At 40.1% G+C, this 22,292-nt stretch overlaps 2 protein-coding genes across 2 annotated transcripts; both read left to right on the plus strand.

Moving 5' to 3' along the window:
• Nucleotides 1-374: 374 nt before the first annotated feature.
• On the plus strand, nucleotides 375-12,962 carry rnf144b (ring finger protein 144B). Its single transcript, XM_080426486.1, has 8 exons — nucleotides 375-659; nucleotides 3,918-4,191; nucleotides 4,878-4,982; nucleotides 5,834-5,894; nucleotides 6,970-7,183; nucleotides 7,966-8,110; nucleotides 8,381-8,470; nucleotides 11,681-12,962. The coding sequence occupies exons 2-8, from the start codon at nucleotides 4,018-4,020 to the stop codon at nucleotides 11,840-11,842; spliced, it is 951 nt and encodes a 316-aa protein (XP_080282612.1). The 5' UTR covers nucleotides 375-659; nucleotides 3,918-4,017; the 3' UTR covers nucleotides 11,843-12,962.
• Nucleotides 12,963-13,797: 835 nt separating this feature from the next.
• LOC308084080 (xylose isomerase-like) lies at nucleotides 13,798-21,475 on the plus strand. Its single transcript, XM_080426557.1, has 14 exons — nucleotides 13,798-13,872; nucleotides 14,690-14,766; nucleotides 14,903-14,975; nucleotides 15,668-15,780; nucleotides 16,392-16,417; nucleotides 17,246-17,383; nucleotides 17,595-17,704; nucleotides 18,330-18,425; nucleotides 18,545-18,628; nucleotides 18,805-18,931; nucleotides 19,134-19,239; nucleotides 19,532-19,714; nucleotides 19,850-19,924; nucleotides 20,917-21,475. The coding sequence occupies exons 1-14, from the start codon at nucleotides 13,845-13,847 to the stop codon at nucleotides 20,998-21,000; spliced, it is 1,320 nt and encodes a 439-aa protein (XP_080282683.1). The 5' UTR covers nucleotides 13,798-13,844; the 3' UTR covers nucleotides 21,001-21,475.
• The last annotated feature ends 817 nt before the right edge of the window (nucleotides 21,476-22,292 follow it).

Consider the following 22,292-nt stretch of genomic DNA (forward strand, 5'->3'; position numbering starts at 1 on the left):
TGAAACTAGGAAGTCTTTCTACTCTTTTAACTCTATGCTTTTCTACCCATAGAGTTAAAAAATACCCCCCCCCCTGCTGGTGGTGACGCAAAGTTACAACGTTCACCTACCTACATCTCGCGATAGCATCGCAAACAGATCTACAAGATAAAAACGTGCGACGGCGTTAGCTTGTAGATCTGTTCCTTTCGGCAGTGCGACACCGTCGTACCACGCAATACGGTCACAAACAGGGACTCCCTCTTTTTTTGGTGTTTTGCCCAGGTGGGCGTGGCTATATGCCTAAACCTAACCTTAACCTCTCAAAAACTATGCCTCAAAACCACGCCCACCTGGTCGAAACACCAAAGAAAATCCTCCACCGTCACAAACAAGGAGCGTTGCGGGGAGATTGGACATTTTTTTAGCGTTACATTACATTTCCCCCTTTTCACTTCGGGGCGTGTTGTAGAAAGACAAGAAGCACGGTGTAGTGTGTGTTTGTGTGTGTGTGTTTGTGTGTGTACATGTACTGGCAACAGACAGCAGGGTTTATTTCGTCCAGTCCACTAGACTAGTGTATCAACAGATGTGTGTGTGTAATGTGTGTGTCACAGTAACAGCACTGCGGTACCAGACAGAAGGCTGTGTATTGGAACACAGTGGTCAACTGGAGAAAGGTAGGTTTAAATCCCTCTACTCTTGTGGTAGGTTAGGTAGAACACTGGTAGTCTAGTTCTACCTGTGTTTTACCAGGTCTACCAGTGGTCTTGTAGACCTGGTAGAACACTGGTAGTAGAACACTGTGTGGAACACAGAGTGGTCAACTGGAAAGGTAGGTTTTAAATCCCTCTCCTCTTATGGTGGTACTAGGTAGACAGGCTGACTGCATCGCCCGTCTATGCCTGTTCGCATGACGGGCACATCATCATCATCTGTGTCATTTTCCTTCATTTGGAAGATATATATAGTGAAATAGTGTATGTATGTCACAATGCGCCAAGCAACCTTGGGATGCAGTTACTTGGGCCGGTATGTATTTGATGTGTGAGTGTGACACATTGTGACACATTGTATACATTCGATTAAATAATATGTGCATCTCTTGAAGGCATTCTGCGACTTGATTCTTATATCGCAGCATGACGGATGTGTATATTGTGCTCAGCAGCTTAAAATTGATCACACAGTCAGTGGGACATGCTGACAGTTTGTTGGGGTTGGGGCTAATATGTGTTTGTTGCAGTCACACAGGTGGGTTCCAACTGATGACATTGGTGTTATTGTTGAGAATTAAGAGATCTTTTGATTACTCAAGTCCTCACAGATACTGAAGTTGTGTCCTGCTATTGCACATATCTTGTTCAAATGCAGTGCACTACACAGGGCACAGGAACCAGAATCTCCAGTGAAATGTGGGGGGAGAGAGAGAGAGAGAGAGAGAGAGAGAGATGTAAATTACACACTCAACAACCAGCACACAGACACAGCTGTCTCCTTAACAGTGGTCCTCTGTGTGTTAGCAGCAGCACAGGAAAACCCTGAGTGTCACACTTAGCTCTGAGAGAGTACAAATGGCCCGGAAGGGTTCTCCACATGGGTGCGGGTCAATTTGTACACACTCAGAATTAAATTAACACTGAGGAGTTTAGCTACTGTGTATTCACTGGGCTGATCTGGTTTCCCACTGCTGCTTATGTGGTCAAACAATGATGCTTTGATCCCTGCGGCCGGAATGTGATTTAGACCTTGATCCACGGGGAATGCCAATCACTGAATGGTCAGCAACAGAACTACAAAGCTAAATTATCTGGACGGACACACACACACACACACACACACACACACACACACACACACACACACACACACACACACACACACACACACACACACACACACACACACACACACACACACACACACACACACACACACACACACACACACACGCACAGCCTTTCGGTTAATGAGTACCTGTTTGTACGATGATGGCATCAGCAATTTTGTCATTGATGACGGGCTCCGAATGTGGCCTCTAACTCTCGTTTTTGAATGGCCGGCGTCAATGACATGCCTCACTACGGCGTCATCATTTGTAAACTGCCAGTCTTATGTTCTCCCAACAGTTTCCATGCTATTTGAAAAATAGAATGTATAACAGTCAAGAGACGTGTTGTTGGGCTTTCCTTGGTGGGCATATCGGTGTGGTGGCAAACTCACAAACAACACTGTTGGTCAGTGTGAGATAATCAGCATTTATGCTTTCCTTATTTCTGTTAGCAGTTCTGCGTGGGCAGGGTAGGGCTGCCTGGCCAGCATACAGCACAGCATATCCCTAATTCATACTTTGTTGCACGACGGTGTCACTCATTGATAAAAATATAGAAAATCTGTAATTTTTGGCGTATAAATTAGGCATTAGCCTACTAATAGCATTATAAGATGATGACGCGGTACCCTGTCCAGCTGTCATTGCAGTGCAGGAGGATACACCATGACAGTGCAGAAATACGTTGTGCATCGCCAGAAGGACTCAAGTCAGTCAGAGGTTTGCACGTGTGAGCTGTCACAAATCGATCTTACACGGTAGATGTACTGTAAGCTCACTGTACATTTACAACAGTGTCGTTCACTATGTTTCTATATAAAGGTTGCCTGCCAACTTTAACAAACCTCAGCAATAGAGGACATGGAGTAGGAGAAATAAGGTATGATTATAATATCAACAGCTCTGGAGTAGGGGAAGAAATAATGGATACAGGCATCCTGCAGAATGTGGACGTCACCGTTTCCTGTGTGACCCTGTTCCGCATGCACCCACTGTTAACGGGTGCATGCTGTTAATCCCTTTCAAATCCCAGATTATGGCTTTATTATTTCTCATGCCTTTTGGGATTGGATACAACCAACGACTGGATGATGTGGTCTTTTCTTTCAGGGCCCTTTAGCGGCTGACAATATCATCTAGGCACCACCACATGCTTCCAGCCCCTCTACTGACAGGGCATACACTCAATGTGAACACATTATGTGTCATAACTCTCTATACTAGTTAGCCACTTGAACTATTATTGAATCTATAATACTTAGTTGCCGGAATCCTCCAGGGGTCTATACTAGGCCCCCCTCCCCTTTGCCGTCTACACTAAATATATTTTCCAAAAATAGCCAAACTACCAGCTCACAATGCGTCGCAACCTGTGAGCTTGTACGTCTGCTATCTTTTAGCAAATGCTCACTCCAGGATAGGGGTGCTAGGGTGTTTTTTTTTATTGATTGATTGAATACTTTATTTAGAAGTTTGCAGAAAAAAGCACATGAAAGTACAGTTTAAAAGGAGAAATAAGGTTCATGTGGTTAGGTTAGGCAACATGATGTGTTGAACAAACTTACTAATAATACAAGTGTGTGTATGTCTCGAAAAGTAGATTGCCATGAATCTACAGTTTTGCCCTCGATAAGGACCAAATAATGTACCGTGAGCTTAAAGACCTGATACATGCGGTCTTTACTCTGGTGAAATGACTGTGTTTTATGCTAAAACAAGGGAGTCAATGTAATAAATGTTTCTGCTGTAATTACACATGATGGCACATCATGCATCACTCATGGATCAACTGTGACTCAAACGGCAAGTAATTAGATGTTGGAGAAAAGTGAACTCATCAGAGGTTGGGAACCAAGAGGGACGGGTTCCCAACCTCCTTCCAGGAACTCTGGATACATCTCATGGCAATTATGTTGTCTGTTGACACAATATCTGCAACCAATAACAATCATAAAATGTTATTACAACTTACAGGAGGCTGAAATATAGTCCTATTCCACAGTAATAGCTATTGTTCTTTGGGACTCAGATTAGACCAATTTGATCAAATAGAAGATAAAAGAGAAGATGACGTGGTATGACTTTCTTTTCCCATTAAACTTTGCAGGAACATGGATGCTGCTGCTCCCCATCCTCTCCAGCAAAAGGGCTAGGAGGAGCAGCCACCACCACCGGGCTGCACAGACTGAATCCTCCCTCTCTCCACCATGTCTACCAGCAGTCCCACCCACCAGATAGCCAGGGACTCGGCACCAGGGACCCCCATAGCCACTGCTAACCCCCAGCCTGGCCCAAAGGTCTACTGCAAGCTGTGCCTTAGTGAGCACCCGTCAGCAGCTACCAGTAAAATGCACACCTGCAACTGTGTCTTCTGCACACAGGTAGGTAGACCAAGGCTGTGTTTGGATTGTCAATAAAAATATAACCCTGTATTTAGCTTTATTTACAGCTCTGAGGTCTAGCATGTACATGTTGTTAGGTTATGACAGACGGTTGGGAAATTGGCAGACAAATTCTTTCATTGCTTTCCTTTGACAAAAGATTAAAATTAATAAATGTTGAGATCATTGGCATTCAGTGGTCTGAGAGGTCTACAGACTACCGGTATATCTGTTAAAAACAGATCATAAGGATTTTGTCTGCTAACCTCAAAATTGATACATTCTTCAATAAAGTCCTCTAGATTTAAAAAGTGTTGGTTGTTTTTGTTTTGAGTTACTTACATTAATAGTTCCGTAGAAAATGTCACAATATCAGGTAGGTACTTTATTCATCCCAAGGAAAACCTAAACTGTATTATGTTACTATATGTGTTCATTATGTTTATCTATGTTTACACTGTAAGCCAACATTCAATTCATTGACTGGGTTCCTCAAGTGGTCTATACTTGGTCCCCTCCTCTTTTCCCTGTACACCAAATCTCTGAAGCCAAAAATAGCCAATCTTCCACCCATCACATAGGGTTCATGTGGTTAAGGAAGACACTTTATTGAATACATTATCATGGTAAAATAAAACAAATGCATCTGTATATTGCTAATGCTGTTGTTCCTTTTCTGTGTCCAGTGTTTGCAGCAGTATGTTCAGCTGGCCATCAGGGAGGGTGGAGGTGCACCTGTCACCTGTCCTGACATGGCCTGTCAAAAGCCTGGTACTCTGCTGGACTTTGAGGTATGGCCTGTTTAAAGCCAAGAATATGTAGGCCAAACGTGCACCCCCAAAAAGAGTCACAAATGCCAAGGAATACAAAAATAGCTTTGGAGCATGAGCATGTACAAACCTGTCTCAAATTAACATAATCCATTGAAGCTACATTTCATTTTTTATACCAAAGATGCTGAGTCAGGCAGGTTTTCCAGTGAGAAACCCTGATCCTTTGAGAATCTGTATGACAGTGGATATACATCTTTTTTTCCCTTCCTACTGTGGCTTAATTGCTGTCAAAAGAGTGTAGTGTGCTATGCATTCACCATTAAGGTAACTCTGAGGAGAATTGTTGTTTAAAATAAAATGCTGTAATGTCAGCAGTCATTAGATTGAAACATTTTGAAAGTGGAACTGGTGAAATACCCTTGATACAATGTGTTATGCATCTTAACTTCCAACACTTAGTGTACGTCATATTTAGCTATGGGAAAACCTTCTAAGATTGAGGATATGCCCTGTATCATTTCTATCAGATTTATCACTTACCCCACTCTCTCCAACTTTTATCATTTTTCAAAGGACCTCTCTGAACATGCAGTTCTTTACAGCACATTGGTGCCAAACTAGTACAAGATACACACTGTGATACTAGCATTAACTGATGTTGGCTTTAGCAAACAGGCCTGCCAGCCATTGAAATATCTGGTCTTGCATAATAAATGCAAACCTCACTGTGCCGCTTGACTCTTTGTGGCCCCTTTAGCTAAGAACCAACCCAACAACCCTTTATTTGCTAATATTAATTTGTTACTGCTACTAATGTGTCCTTTGTGAAATATAAGAATGACCATAGCTCGCTTCCTCTGTCTTTGCAGATTTCCAGTCTGGCCCCGGCAGATCAAGTGGAGCTATACCAACGCCTGAAGTTTGAAAGAGGTAAGTGTAGTAGTATAGTAATGTTAGCACACTGTTGACTGGTGAAAGACGCTAGGCTATTTCAGGCTTCACACTCACTGGAGACATTGTGTTAAGCAATCCCACTGAATTCTGAACTTTACATGCCTGGCATATTGTGGGGTCACTGAGTGCCTCCCACCCAGCATCTTAACCTATATAAAACATGACCTAAACTCAAGTTTAGACCCTGAACCCCACTGAATATCACCACAAAGCTACAAAACAGTGGTTTCTAAATTGTGTGTTACTTTAGATATTAAGATCAATTGAGGTGATGTACTGTATGAATTGTAACTCTGTGTGACTTTACCATAGTAGCTTGTGCGTTGTTTGTGAAGGAGAATAATGTATCGCTGTCTGAGAGAGAGAGACTGTAGACATTTACAAATTGCATTCTGCATTTTGGTTTGTCCTTATCAGTAGCACTGGTGGGAAAACAATACACAGTGAAACCAATAATAGTCATTGTTTACTCTGGCCATAAATCATAAGACATGATATTGGAAGCAGTGTAAAGTGCAAAGTACAGGCTGTTTTGTATCAGTCCAAGCTGTTATGGTTCATAATACATGTATATGGGTAGAGGGAATCTGTTTGCAAACCATCATATGCTTTAATATTTGTATTGGTTGCAAAATATTTTTCTTTCCTTAAATGCTGTGAGAAGAACATCTGAGATTATCTCTCTTATTTGTTGGCAAACCCTCCTCCTCTCCAATCCTTCCTTTTTTGCAAGCTGTTGCTGTTTAAAGCTACTGTAGTTGTTTTTGTGCCTCATAGAACAACACTAGTCCTGTAATAATCTAATGACAAATGTATTTTTCTGGGAGATTTTAAAACTAATTCAAAAGCCTTGAAAGTAATTCATTAAAGTGAAAAAGAAATGTAACTCTCTTTTATTTGAAATAACAATGAGTATGGAGCAGAGGTACAACTGTAAAACAGTTGAGATTTGGCACAGAAGAATGATTTGATGCTGTCTCTCAAAGACGCAATTCCAACTTTTGCTCCAATGACTGCTGAAGCTGCCATTTAATTCTCCTGGCTACTGTAGGAGTACAGCTGGACCCTAGTAAAGCCTGGTGCCCTGTGGTCGAATGCCAGGCAGTGTGCAGTTTGAGGCCTGGCACAGAGGGTCAGCCCACTTCTGTGAACTGCCCAACCTGTCACACTGTCTTCTGCTCTGGATGCCGAGGGCCATGGCAGGACGGGCACACCTGTCCTGAGCGCCAGCCCATGATGTCACACTCGCCCTCCCATGAAAGCAGGTCAGTCATCAGTCACAGCTCCCTGCTGCCACAATCCCTCAACTGCACTTTGAAAATTATATTGTGCTGATAGCAGGACAACAGTGCACTAATTCAATACATTATGTTCTCTGTCTCCTAGTTGCCTAGCAGACATTCAGAGCTGAATAAATAATTTTGTTTGCTGTTCCAAGATAAATTTGTATGTGGCTCAGTATTCGTCAGCAGTGCCCTCAATCGCCTCTCTATATGTCACGGCTGTAGTGCCATGGCCATGGCAAACTGACTGAGCTCAGTGGCGAAGCACCGGGTTTCCTTGTAATCCTATTGTTTCTCTGCCAATAAGAGGATAGACATTTGTTATGTAGCCTTTTGTGCAGTGCACTTGGGCCGCTTAGATTTTTTGGAAAAGTTTTAACATTTTAGAATGAGAAGGTACGACGAGGGATATTATGGGCTTTGGATTTAGGCTTGAGAACATTACATGGCTTGGGGTTTACATGTGGTTTTAAATTGGTTTTCCCATATCAGTTCATGTTTGTTTATTTTAAACACTGCACAATACTAAAATGTTTGTCTTCGGTATACTTTTGCGTCCCAAAATAGTTAGCCCACTTCACACAAGTGAGCACTTACTGCTGCTAAATAAAGATGACCGGCCATTCCTCTTGAGAGCACTGGGGCCCTCATGCCTTAACCCTTGCTCTTGTTTTGGTTCTTTCTCCCAGTCTCTCTATCCACTATCATGTGTTATATCCAATATCCTCTGTAATTGCGTCCTCTGTCCATTCATCTGTCCACAGGGCCCAGTCCAGTAGTGATTCTGACATGCCAATCAAACAGTGTCCTATGTGTGCCATTTACATAGAGAGGAACCAGGGTTGTGCCCAGATGTTGTGTAAAAGCTGCAAACACACGTTTTGCTGGTACTGCCTGCAGAATCTGGATGTGAGTGTTCCCTGACTATTATACCTGTATACTACAGAACTTTTTAGTGAGAGGTTATAACATGAATAAAGATTGTATGCTTTGATTATGTATGCAGCCTTTGCTGTATTTTATGGCTTAATGAAGTGTACTGTATATGGCAAACGCAAAACATTAGCTCTCATTTACTGCTTTACTATCTTTGGTCTGTGTTGGAATGCCCTTGGTGATCACTGTGGATACTGCTATCAGCCTGAGTCTGAACATGCTTGTGTTTGTTTGTACTTGCAGGGTGATATATTCCTGAGGCATTATGATAAGGGGCCATGCAGAAACAAGCTGGGCCACTCCAGGGCCTCTGTCATGTGGAACAGAGCACAGGTGAGGTTATTGTATATAGTACTGTAGCATACTATATAATACTGTGACTTGTGTAGCTAAATCAGGACATCACTGGACTGATCAGCGTCAAATATTGCATGCACACTCCTAGAAGGCCAAGGAAGACACTCTACCACATATTTTTCAAATCGGCCACATGGTGGTGCTACAATTGGCCACTTTACACTTTGGCCTTTAACTCTTGAACTGTGGATGTACAATCAAAAAGAAATGAGAGAGAGAAGAGACTTTGCTAACATTTATCTTAGACACACACACACACACACACACACACACACACACACACACACACACACACACACACACACACACACACACACACACACACACACACACACACACACACACACACACACACACACACACACACACACACACACACACACACACACACACACACAGAAAGAATGTTTGATGTGCTGTGATGAGATACAGTATATGTGGAATGTTAGTAAAGGTAGCTGGTAGATCAGCATCAATGGACCACATGGATGTGGATAACACCACAATGTGTTATGCTTTTAGCAGAGCTTTTTTAACTGTACTGCTGTACTGTTAACAAACATGTTAATGAAGACATCAATCAGTCAGTTCTTTTTAATGTGGTATTAGCTTGTAGATCAGTTCTTTGCTACACATTTGTTAGCTTGCAGATCAGTACTTTGCTACATGTTTTAGGTCGTAGAATAGATAATTACTTTGCCACATATGTTGTTAGTTTGCAAATCAGTACTTGCAACACATTGGCGCTTTTTCCAGCAAAATAACTTGTAATGAAGGATACGTCATCAACGGAGGGCATTAATACCTGCAGCATACAGATAGATAGACCAATTATTAATTTACTCTGCAGGGGAATTTCAGTCATCATTAGCAGTTACATGAAATAAACCCCAAATAAACTTTGCACAGACATTTGAAAGAGAACCAATATGGTAAGATATTTAAGCTGGCAATCTGTTATGAATGGGTACAGATTATTGAAGGTGGATATGAGGCTGATTTGGGTGTTAGCCACACGCGTCATTTGGATAACTTGGATTGGATGATGATGTGGAGCTGCTTTGTTAGGTCTACAACACATTCATGAAAGATTACACCCCTTAGAATATGTATATGACATACATTTATACTCACACTTTCATTTTACATGAGCGGAGATGAAGATTACTGTTGACAAGAGACTTTGTTTTATAATACATGCCTGTGCGATTTAATCTTGACACGGTAGGTTGTATCCTACTAAATGTTACATTACGTCGGTGTCCAGGACGAACCAGCTAACTCCATTTTCATCTCTTTTTTTTCATAAATCAATGCTATTGAACACCCTTTACGTCTGTGTAAAAAATCTAAACATATGAACCAATGAAAAGTATTGAAAAGCGCCTCTGACAAAAACTCAACTTCATTGGATCCTCAAACTGTCCGTCAAAAACAGAAGTTATTGTAATATTTAAAGTCCTGTTTATTATTGTAGGCCTATTTAATTCACACATTGTTATGACAGAGTACAGCAACTTGCTATGGGCCTGGTCTTCAAGATACACCACAACATTGGGATCCCCCTGTATTTGTCAAAATACTTCCAAAATGTGAATGAAGTCCATGATCATAACACCAGAGGCAGCTCCACAAATCATGTTCAACCCAGATTTGGCTCAACAAAGGGAATTAACTCGTTCTCATGCGATTCATCAAAAATGTGGAATGCCCTACCAAAAGGAGTAAAGGAGTGTAAAACCCTACTCACTTTCAAAACTGCCCTAAAGATACACCTTCAGGAGGCTGCAATTCAAAAATGGCCCCTGTCCAAGTCCTAACCTACCCCATGTCCTAACCTAACCTACCCCCCTACCCCCCCCCCCCTCTCTCTTTCTTCTTTTGTACATATTTTTCACTCTTCATACCAGTAACCTGTAAACTGATTGTATGACATTCTGTATAGTAGTGTGTATATCTGTCTGTCTCTTATATGTCATCATGATTTGTGTGCATGGGGTTCTCATCTTAAACAAGCTCAGTGCTTAATGAGATTTCCAGTTTAGTAGACCTTGTATTGTGAATTTGTACTTCCATGTACTGTTATGTACTGTCATGTACTGTTCTCATGTCTTACTAAATAAAGTACATCAATCAATCAATCAATGCATTGTGAGCTTGGAGATCCATTGTTAGCTTTTGGGAATTTGTACCCTTTTGAAACCTCTCCCTCAGCAGCGAGTGGAGCTATTGTTGTTTGGACACCTAACTCCATTTCAGCTTGATTTCTGCTCGTCTGAAACTACTAACTCCACTTGCACTGGATTTGGGTAAAGTGTTGATAATATAATGACACATGCAAGTATCTGACAATATATAAAGTCACTATACCAACTTTGATGAGGCAGTATTGCTTTGTTTTAAAAAATATAAGGTTTTCTTCATTTCCTGAAAAACGTATATTTTGTTTTTTCGTTTCCTGAACAATGAACGTTTTGGAGTTAGCAGGTTCGCGCTGGACAGCAGAGATAAAAGAAAAACAATACAATGATTGGCAACACTACTTTATTCCCTGAGTGGTAAATTACAATGATGAAGAGTGCTCACCAAACGTGTAACCAAACGGCCCAACCCGAATAGCGTTAGTCTATCAATTGATTGTTACTGCAAATTAGGGCTTTATATTTGATTAACGGTAGGCAACGTTGTCCCAGGTTGATAAGACTAAAACACTTTTTTTCATTTTCTGTAACAATTTTTTGTTAGGCTAGTGTGGACTTTTTAAAGATTAATCTTACATGGTGTAACCAAACAAAGACACTTTTATGTATTCATTAAAAGTGGCTTTCGCCATTGTTTGCATCGCATCTGCATCTAGAATATAGACACGCCCACTGTGGTTCCCAGTTCAGGGCAAGAAAAAACTAATATTTTTGGGGTTCCAGTTCCGAACCAACTTTTAGGATTCAGAACCAATTCATTTTCAGTGGAAAAACACACCGGTGGAAAAGGGATAATTGTCAGCTTGTTGATCAGTTCTTTGTGATGCATCTTTGGCTGGTAGATCAGTTCTATAAGACACGTTAGCTTGTAGATAAGTTCTTTACGACACTTTGTTTGCTTCTAGATTGGTTTCTTTTTGGCAAGTGACACCGTCGGAATATAAATTGGTAAATTGACGTTGTGTTTTATTGTGCCCCTCCACAGGTGGTGGGTATCCTGGTTGGAGTCAGTGTTATCGTGTTAGTAACTTCACCACTTCTTCTGCTCGCCTCACCCTGCATTCTGTGCTGTGTGTGCAAACCCTGTCGAGGGAAGAGGAAGAAAACTAAAAAGGACCTCAGCCAGCCAGACGCAGGCGCATCATAATAAAACAGCACCATTACTTTCATTGGCCGAGGCCAGAACCAGTATCCTATGCCACCGGGGGGGATTGTAGACTGTCTTCTTTTTTTTTTCAGGGTGTAATTGTAATGTGGATAAAATGGACAAACCTACGAAACACTGAAACGCTTTTGATTCACTGAATGAACTGCAATTGTTTTCAGATGCTTAAGCAGTGGGGCCATTGAACTTTCTCAAGACCATTGTCATGGGAATCAATGAGCAGAGATTTCACAGCTGAAGACACGTGAGAGTTCTTGGGACAATGCTAGTGATACAGTGACATTTATGTAGGAAAAATGGCACACAGGGTGCCAGGGCATGAGCTGAACCTAGCCCTTCACTCTGATATAATTCTCGAATGACATGTTGAGAATGGGGTTCAGTACCCATCATCACTGTACACTTACCAAGTTGTTTAAGAGGCACAAGAAGCATTAAGTAAAAGTGACTTAGAGACTTTCCTGGACAGAGTCTTGATTTTGCCCACCTCCCAAACTTGCACAGACACATGCAGTTCAGTAAAGCCTGATTAATACTACGTTGTATGATTGTGTCGCTTGCCACACCAAGGGACACTGTATGACAGAGTATGAATTAAGCTTAAGACTTAAAACACTATCCTCATGTGCCAAATGTCATGATGCCAAACCAGTCTTTGTTAGGTGCACAAGTGCCTCACCCTACAGTGCCTGGTATTTGGTGGTATTTGTTTTGCCTTCTATTTTATCCAGTTTTATGCAAAACCTTGGGTGGTGTTGGAAACCGTTTATCTTGTGTAGGGACAAAACTCCCTATATGAAACGGTTTCAATGTGAGAAGGCAATGTCATCATATTGTGCACTGTATTATGTGCTGGGTAAACGTTATAGGGCTTCAACCGTGCACAGGGACATACTTTAAGTGTTTGATGTTTTCACCTGGCATATGTTCCAGACCAAAGGCTCTGATGGATTATATGTATGTGTATCTGTTGTAATGAGTGTAAATATGTATTTATGGATTATGTGTGTATGTACGGTGTCCTGGTATCGTTTCTATTTCTCTGTTGATGTTTCTCCATCAAATATTTTATAAAAGTGCCATTGTAATTCAAATAAACATATTGAACATGCAATAACTAGTAATTCGTTTTTTTTGCACATTTATAAAATACGGTATGTCTGTATATACAATATATATTTATATGTATACTTACAGTATACATTCGGTATATAAAAGATATATTTTACGCATATGTAGCCTACTAGTAGGCTATATATGCGTGTGTGAAGTAACTTAGTACATGTACTCAAGTACTGTACTTAAGTACAATTTTGAGGTATTTTTACTTTACTGGAGTATTTCCAATTTTCTATACTTTTACTTCTACTCCACTACCTCTCAAATATTGTACTTTTACTCCACTACAATGATTTGAAAACGTTTAGTTACTAGTTACTTATAGATTTTAATTATTACAAAACACCACTTCACTTTATTACTTTAATTTAATTTACCTTGGCTATTTGAAAATAGCCAATCTACAAGTTCACAACGCTAACTTGTAACAGAGTAGTTCAGCATTGCAGTATTGATTATTTTACTTAAGTAAAACATTTGAGAGAGAGAGAGAGAGAGAGAGAGAGAGAGAGAGAGAGAGAGAGAGAGAGAGAGAGAGAAGTAAAACATTTGAGAGAGAGAGAGAGAGAGAGAGAGAGAGAGAGAGAGAGAGAGAGTGTGAGTGAGTGAGTGAGTGAGTGAGTGAGTGAGTGAGTGAGTGAGTGAGTGAGTGTGAGTGTGAGTGTGAGTGTGAGTGTGAGTGTGAGTGTGAGTGTGAGTGTGAGTGTGAGAGTGAGAGTGAGAGTGAGTGTGTGAGTGAGTGTATACGGCTCTGGTGACACCCTGTGTCCAAAGACAGAAGTGCATCATTTTACTGACAAAGAAGGCGGACGTGGTACTTCGATCGAACTTTCACCCCCGACACAGAAGTTGTGAACGCCTGAAAATGGCATCGGAGACAGAATTCTTTGCTGGTAATAATCAGTTTCTTTCACAAACCAAAGGTGCTGCATAATAGATATAAATGATCTGCAGTCAATGCATGTGTGTTTAACTGTTTCACAGTGCAGAGTGCATATTGAAAGAGAAATCCTTCGGTATTTATGAACTCAAAACATTGTCCTGATGTTTACAGCTATGATTTAATCGAATCAGCTCAGAACTGTACCGTTTACAGTATTGCAAATTGTTTATACACTACAAATTAACGTTATATATGGCCTGTGTGCTGTAGTCATAGAGTTAAAAATAAGGCTGTAGTTCACAACAGATCATTGTGTGTAACTGACTTTCTTGCACAGGCATCCGGTGGTGTAAAGTAACTGTAAAGTAAAGTACATGTACTCAAGTACAGTACTTTAGTAATATATATATATATATATATATATATATATATATATATATTGTACTTTACTGGAGTATTTCCAGTATTCAGTACTTTTACTTCTACTCTACATAGACAAATATTGTACTTCTTACTCAACTACAATTATACATTTGAAAACTTGTGAAATGGGACATTCTGCATAATGAGTACTTTCTACTTTTGGTACTTTAAGTACATGTTGATACCTTTTGTACTTTTACTCATTTACATTTTGAATTCCATTTACTTTTACTTGCAATTTCTACATTGCAGTATTGATACTTTTACTTAAGTAAACCACTGATGGCACACAGTGGTGGAAAAATAGTACTTTTTCCACCACTGATGGCCCGTGTGCTGTAGTTCACAACAGATCACTTACAGACCATTTTATTTGTGCTTGTGTCACTGACTTTCTTGCACAGGCATTCCAAAGATCCTCTTTAAGCCCAATGCTGGAGCTCAAGACCTCCTGTGCTTCAAACATTACAATGCAAAACAGGTATGATCTCATTCAACAACAGTACATTTGTTGTACATTTTTAACTTGTAAAATTGTTAAATAAAAGTTATAGCCTATATAGGAACAACTAAGGTTGGTTTAGTTGGATTTGTGTTCCCTGTGTATTGTACCCTAGGTTCTGATGGGTAAGACGATGGAGGACTGGCTGAGGTTTTCAGTCTGTTACTGGCACTCTTTCTGTGGGACTGGTAAGGACAGTGATTCTCAACCCTTTTAATTTCAAGGACCCTCAGTTTGATATGCATGATTAGGCCATGGAGTATGGACCTGCATTAGATTTTTTTATTAACTCTGGGACCCCAATGTTTTTGGGTCCATTTGGTTCCATTTGTACACTCTCAGAGTTACAGACTCGTAAAGGCCCACGCATGCTACCAAATGAGGTGGTCACCCTATCACCTAAAAGGTGATAGAGAGAGTGCTCTCTATGATAGAGAGAGCTCTCTCTATCACCGACGAGGTGATAAGGTGACCACCAAAAATGGTAGCATGCGCCCCCCTTTAGGGTCCATTCGGTTCCTAACTATCAATTATTGATCTGGGGTCCCCCTGGAACCCCCATGTCTTTCAGAGGTGTCATAGCAGGGTAAACACAGCTGCAGCATTTGATTTGCGTATACCAGTCCGAGCTGTCTTTACCCTGCTATATGACACATCTGTGAACAGGGTTCATTACCTTATCTCTTAAGCCTAATTTACACTATGTCATCCGACAGTGTTGTCGTTTTCCGCTTGAAATGTTTTGCCAACTGACAACATCGTACAACAAAGTATAGATTAGGCTTCATACTGCCATGCTGGAATTCTCATATTGAAATCTTTATTTTGCTTTGATTTTTGAAATGTTATGTTATTTGTGTCACTTGTTTCCATGCATCAGGTGCTGACCCTTTCGGGTTTCCAACCCTTCACAGAGCATGGAATGAAGGAACCCCCATGGAATCGGCCAAGAAAAGGCTCCATGCTGCTTTTGAGTTCTTCACTAAACTTGGTGTACATGAGCTCCTTATACCCTACAGTATATATTATATCCTTATACGGGATACAGATTCAATCCACAAGGCTTTTTGACTAATTGAAAACACACAATGGTCACAGTGACAAGGTTGTTGAACGTTGGCGTTCACACAAGCCCAGTGTCCATGTCGCAAAGTCCACTGAACAGATTTGTCACATTTCCATTTAATAAAAGCTGATATTTCCAAGTTTATTTACACTGGAGATTCACACGTGAAAAATGGACATACTGTACAACACAAATTATATCAGTAAACAAGGCAAGTCTAGTACTTGCATGTCTAGTACTTTGTTGTGCATATCTTGCATGAATGAAGATGTTCTTTAGTTAAGAAGCATTGTTTCTAGCTACCTTTTATTTCAGTTTTTTGTTATAGTCATGTTCCTTTCTAGTTTGTCTCAAGCATTGCTTCAGCACCTGGCGACTAAGGATCAGATAACCTGTGTTGATCCTTTCATACCCACTGCAAACCTGGGTGTTACCTGGGTCATCACTTTGGTGTGAAAGAGTTATAATGGATAACTCATCACAATGAACTAGCCATGTATTTCATATGACATTTAATGACATCTGCTTGTGTTTTTAGGTGAAATATTACACATTTCATGACAGGTAATTTAATTTACTTAAACAAGTATTTTGTATTGACGTTATGGTTACCTGTAGCTGTTTGTTTGTTTGCATAGACACTGAGTATGTTGCAGTGAGACAGTGTTAATAATAATTGTCTGGATACAAGGATTCAAGGCTCAAAGTCTGGAATAACCTCTTTGGCAGGTAAAACTGCATATTTCTGATTTATAACTACCTTGTTTTGTTTCTCCTGAGCCTCTTGCATCTGTTGGAATGAAAATGTATGACACTTAAGACAATGCTCATAGAAAGGAATACCAGCACTCAATTAAGTCCGGACGTTTCGGCCCAGAGGCCTTCTTCAGCGTATAATGTTTATACGCTGAAGAAGGCCTCTGGGCCGAAACGTCCGGTTTGACGCTGCTGCTGGGGAGCTATGACCTAAATAAATAAGAGCCTAAAAGGACTTAAGTGAGTGCTGGTATTCCTTTCTATGAACTTTATCCGCCTGAACCGTTCGAAAACTCGTCTCATGAGTGCTTGCTTCCTTCCTTTTCAACTTAAGACAATGCACCTTAACATAGAAAATCAATTTCCACACATTTAAACATGCATTTGTTAATGCAATACAATTGTTAACCACTTCAACCCTATATTTAGTTGGCCGGTGTCCCCCAGTGGTCTATACTTGGTCGGGTCCCCTCCTTTTTTCTCTCTACACCAAATCTCTTTACTAAAAATAGCCTATATGTGAGCTTATAGATCTGCTATCTTCAATGAACATTTTCCTCAGAATAGGGACACAAGGCTTCATGTGGTTAAATATTAACACAAAATAGAACACACATATTCACCATCTTTTCCCAGAGATATGGCACCAGAAGGATCCAGTCTAGAGGAGTCCAACAGGAACCTGGATGAGATGACAGATCTGGCTCTTCAGCTGCAGAACCAGACTGGGCTTAAGGTTCTGTGGATCACATGCAATCTGTTTGCTCATCCAAGGTCAGTTTTGTCTCTGTCTCACTGTAAATCCTGTTTTATAAAATATGAGCCCTAATGGTGGGTTACCTCATGACAAGAAACCCTTCAATATTTATAATGGCCCATCAGGTTTAGAGATTATTTCTTATTCAGATCCTGAGCTGCGACAGCCAAGAACACTTCCTTCTAATGCTTAGGGAATGGGATACTATAACTAATATACCTCTCCCAGGTACATGAATGGTGCATCCACCAACCCTGACTGCCATGTTCTGGCCTATGCTGGGGCTCAGGTGAAGAAGGGACTGGACATTGCCAAGAAGCTGGGAGCTGAAAACTTTGGTAAGAGCAAGATGATGGGAAGCCATCGCATCTCAAACAGGGAAGAATAGTGCCCACTCAGTTGTAACTCCTTTTAGATTCTTTGAATTACCAATTGTTGCCAAGACGACGATAGGATAATCGTCCCGATTAAGGACGTAACGCCAGTGTGACGTCGCCCTAAGATCATACGACACCATGTCCCACCCATAAGTACAGCGGAACGCGGGAGCGGAAGCAGACCAGCTGTAGGATAACAACCTGAAGAGTATCTGGAGACTTGAGATAGAGCTATACCTAGGAGAGCTATACTCAGAGTTGTACCTGGAAGAGTTATTCCCAGAGGAGCTATACCTAGAATCTCATAGTCGGCTGAGCCGCTCGTCTCAGCCCCAGCCAGCCATACTGCGACAGTCACAGGAGCCAATAGTGCCTAAAGATACAGTCCTTTAGTACCACACCGAAGTCGTGACAGAGTCCTCTGTTACACCAATGTTTTCTTCCCTGTTTGAATCTAGCTGCTAGTACCATCTTGTAAAGACTGAAGTGTGCGTTTATGTACTTTCTGTTTGATACCACTGTGTCCCAACAAATAACAATCCTGTTATACTTTAAAGTAATTCATCATTATACTTTTTATCCTCAGTGTTCTGGGGTGGCAGGGAGGGCTTCCTCTCCATACTGAACACTGATGTTGCTGCTGAACTGAAACACATGGCCAACTTTTTCAAAATGGCTGTCAGTAAGTAATGACATGACATTTTGTTTAATACTGTAAATGCAGGTAAGCATTGTGCATAAGGAGGTGCAAATGTAGTTGAGTGTAATAATGATGATGTGATTGTTCTCCCCATACCCCAGAGTATAAAGAGAAGATTGGGTTGAAATGCCAGTTCCTCATCGAACCCAAGCCTAAAGAGCCTTGTAAACACCAATATGATTATGGTATGATTTCACATATTGAAAGCAAAACAGCAGTTGCACATTTTAGCCATAGAAGTGACACATGTTTCAAAGATGAAGCTGTGATAATCGATTCATTAATTTGATTTGTTGCTTGTGCATGTCTTTACTAGATGCAATGACCGTCTGATATGTTGCTTGTGTATGGTCTTTACTAGATGCAATGACCGTCATTGGCTTCCTGAAGACTTATGGGCTGGACAGTCACTTTAAGTTAAACATTGAGCCCAACCACACCACTCTGGCAGGGCATTCCTATGAGCATGATATTGTCATGGCCTCTGCGTAAGACATCTTGACTACCTACCTGATCTAATCATTCATACCATAAAATGTAGTGAACAATCTTGCAGAATGTTCAGATGGAAAGATTATTGTGTGCTGTAACCGTTTTTGACTGTAGAGACCAGAGAATTATGCTTTTACTTTGCTGAATGTACCCAAAATGTTTCTAGTATAACTTCTATCCATGTTTTCTGCTGGGCAGGTTTGGCATGCTTGGCTCAGTTGACTCCAATACGGGCTCTCCTGACCTGGGCTGGGACACGGATCAGTTCCCTATGGACATCAAGAACACCACCTTGGCCATGAAGGTGAACAATTAATGCAATAAAAAATCTAAACAAATAGAAAAGTATTACTATACTTTCTATGAAGTAATATATTTCTATATCCATTTTTATTGGGGTGACAGCCACAGGTAAAATAGTTTAACTGTTAAACTTGAACCCATTTATGTTGCAGTTAACAAAATATTGGTAAAATCAGAGAAAACAACAAGTATCACTGAGTTTTAGTTGGTATCTGGGGCCTGCTATTGTATCTGATAATCGCATAAAAGCATTTGTTTTAAATTGTTATTTTCCTTTGCTTAATCTTTCCCAGATTATCATTGAACAAGGTGGCTTGCAGCCAGGGGGTCTGAATTTTGATGCTAAGGTACGTAGAGAGTCCACAGACCCTGAAGATCTGTTCATTGCTCACATTGGAGCCATGGATGCATTTGCCAGAGGGCTGAAAAATGCTGTACGCGTCATTGAAGAAGGGGTTATCACTAACATGGTGAAGGTATGTAGCAACTGCTAATAATTCCCTCTAATGTAAATGTATAATAAATATATAATAATCATTTTATTCTACATTAGATTCCATTATCATATGCTGCATACAATTGTTGACTGCAGTACTGTGTGATTTGAACAGGAGCGCTACTCCAGTTTCAGTCATGGAATTGGACAGAAAGTGGAAGATGGAAGTGCAACATTAGAGGAGCTAGAGGTAATGTGGCCTCACACCACCTTATCTGTGGCATTACTGTATGTTCAGTGCATGTATATCATAGTCGATCTACAAGTTGTACGACCTGTCTAAACGTGGGTCTAAAGTAATTTACTCATGCTGTGCACCTGATGTACATGCAATATAAAGTGGTCTAAGCTGGATTTTTATCGCCAGATATTGATGAACCTTTCAAAAGAATATAATGAAAGAAATCTTAGGTTTGGATTCAGGGCCATATTTGGTTATTGTCCTGACTCAGTAAAATGGACACATAAATATGCAAGCTCATTGTTTTCCATCGTGTAACACCATGTTATATAATTCGTTTCACACAACATATTGAACAGTGGATGATGCCTCTACATTTTGATTTGTGCCCCCTAGAGCAGTGGTTCTCAACCTGTGGGTCGGGACCCCCAGGGGGGTCCCCAGATGACAGTGAAGTGACAATTTAAGGACTTTTAAGCTTATTACCTAAAAAAAATAGAAAGAAAGATAAGAAAATCTTGCATCCAAAAATGCATCAAAAGTCATCAACAAACTATACTATAAAAAATGGTCAAGAATTGTCAAATAATATAAGAAAGAGGCAAAGATTTTTGAAAATAGCCGATCTACAAGCTCGCAACGCGAGCCGTTGTGAGCTTGTAGATCTGCTATTTTAACAATATGTATCTGAGGAACCGAGTCAAACTAAATGTAGTGCCTCAACTCCTATATTCCAAGTGCTTAACATGGTGGGGGGTCCCCAGTTCAAATATGATTATTTTGGGGGGTCACGGCCTGAAAAGGTTGAGAACCACTGCCCTAGAGGACACAGATAATGTAGCCACAATGTTTTCTGCTGCTCAATGTCACTGGACTTTGTAACACGTTTGACAGTAACATGTTTCCTCATGTAATTTATTTAACACTATGTTTATTAGATGTGTAACAAATTAGGGGACATCTTAAACTGAAGTGATCCATTTTTTTTGTTTTGTTATTAGGACTTTGTCAAGCAAAATGGAGAGCCAATGGTGACATCAGGGAAGCAAGAAAAATATGAAGCCATCTTTAATCACTACATATAAAATACATTATGTGCAAGTATTTGGCTATTTGACCTTTTAATGTCAAGTCTGTGCAGATGTCTGTTAGCAGTGAAATAAACAATTGTTTCTGTAGGTTAATAGCAGAGGTACTGTACATAAGAACTATGGAGTATTTCAGTGTTCTCTGTTAATAATTGTAGGTTAATTAATTCAGTCATAACATTGTAAAATGTAATAATAATAATGTTGTTTACATGTACTGTTGATTTAAAGTATTTATGTATGTATGTATTAAAAGCGGATATTGTTGAAGTTTAGATTTCAAACTGATGCCAACTACTGTACATTAATGATATGGGATCAATCAAATGCATTTATTGTTCAGTTTTACTTACTGGTACATTAAAATAGAATCGATAATTAAAAGTCTCTATTTAGTTAATTTCAATAACGTGATGTTATTTTTGTATGCATGTTGTCTATTGAATCAGAGCTTAGTTTTTCCCATACAGCTTTAGTAAATAGAGGAATGGAATGGGTTGGATTAAAGCTGCAGGTGGATATATTCATATATTGTAACAATGATTATAACTCTATGGTGTGGACATAATGGAGCAGAAGTCAGTAGAGTCAAAGTCCCATAGCCTGGAGGGATGATCGCGCTATGACTGGCTATTTGGTTGTCAAGCGACAGTTTGTTTCATGTAACGTTCGAGTTTACATCATTATTCATAGACCATAAAATAAAAACGTGTACAATTAATTAAACGTTTGAGTTAACATGCATAGCTTAGCTACTTCTTTCAGGACTTCAGAGAACGTGTCTAAAATGTGTCGTTTGTATGTTTGTTGTGCGTCGGCTAAGGTTACTGTAACAACCACTAAGTAGCCAATCAGCGACGGTCTTTCCGGGCCATGGGGTCTCTAGACTGACGACACAGTGGTGGTGGAAGAAGTACAGGTAACTTCTACCACAAAAACACTTTAACACTAAACACTAAACTGTTTAGTCTAAACACTCTGTTAAAAGTAAAGGTAAGGCCTATATTCAAAATGTGACTTGAGTAAAAGTAAACAAGTAAACAAAATATACTTACACTACAGTACCAAAGTTGTAGTAATTTTCAGAATGTGTCTATTTGCGAGGGTAAAGAGTACAACATTTGCCTCTGAGGTGTAGTGTAGCTAGTGGAGTATAAATATTAAGTATAGAAAAATTGACGTACTCAAGTAAAGTAAAAGTACCCCACAATTGTACTTAAGTACAGTACTTAGAGTAAATGTGCTTAGTTACTTACTTACTAGTAACTTAGTACATTTACTTAAGTGCT

The sequence above is a fragment of the Gymnoscopelus braueri genome (assembly GCF_963280865.1).
Source record: "Gymnoscopelus braueri genome assembly, chromosome: 4".
NCBI lineage: Eukaryota > Metazoa > Chordata > Actinopteri > Myctophiformes > Myctophidae > Gymnoscopelus > Gymnoscopelus braueri.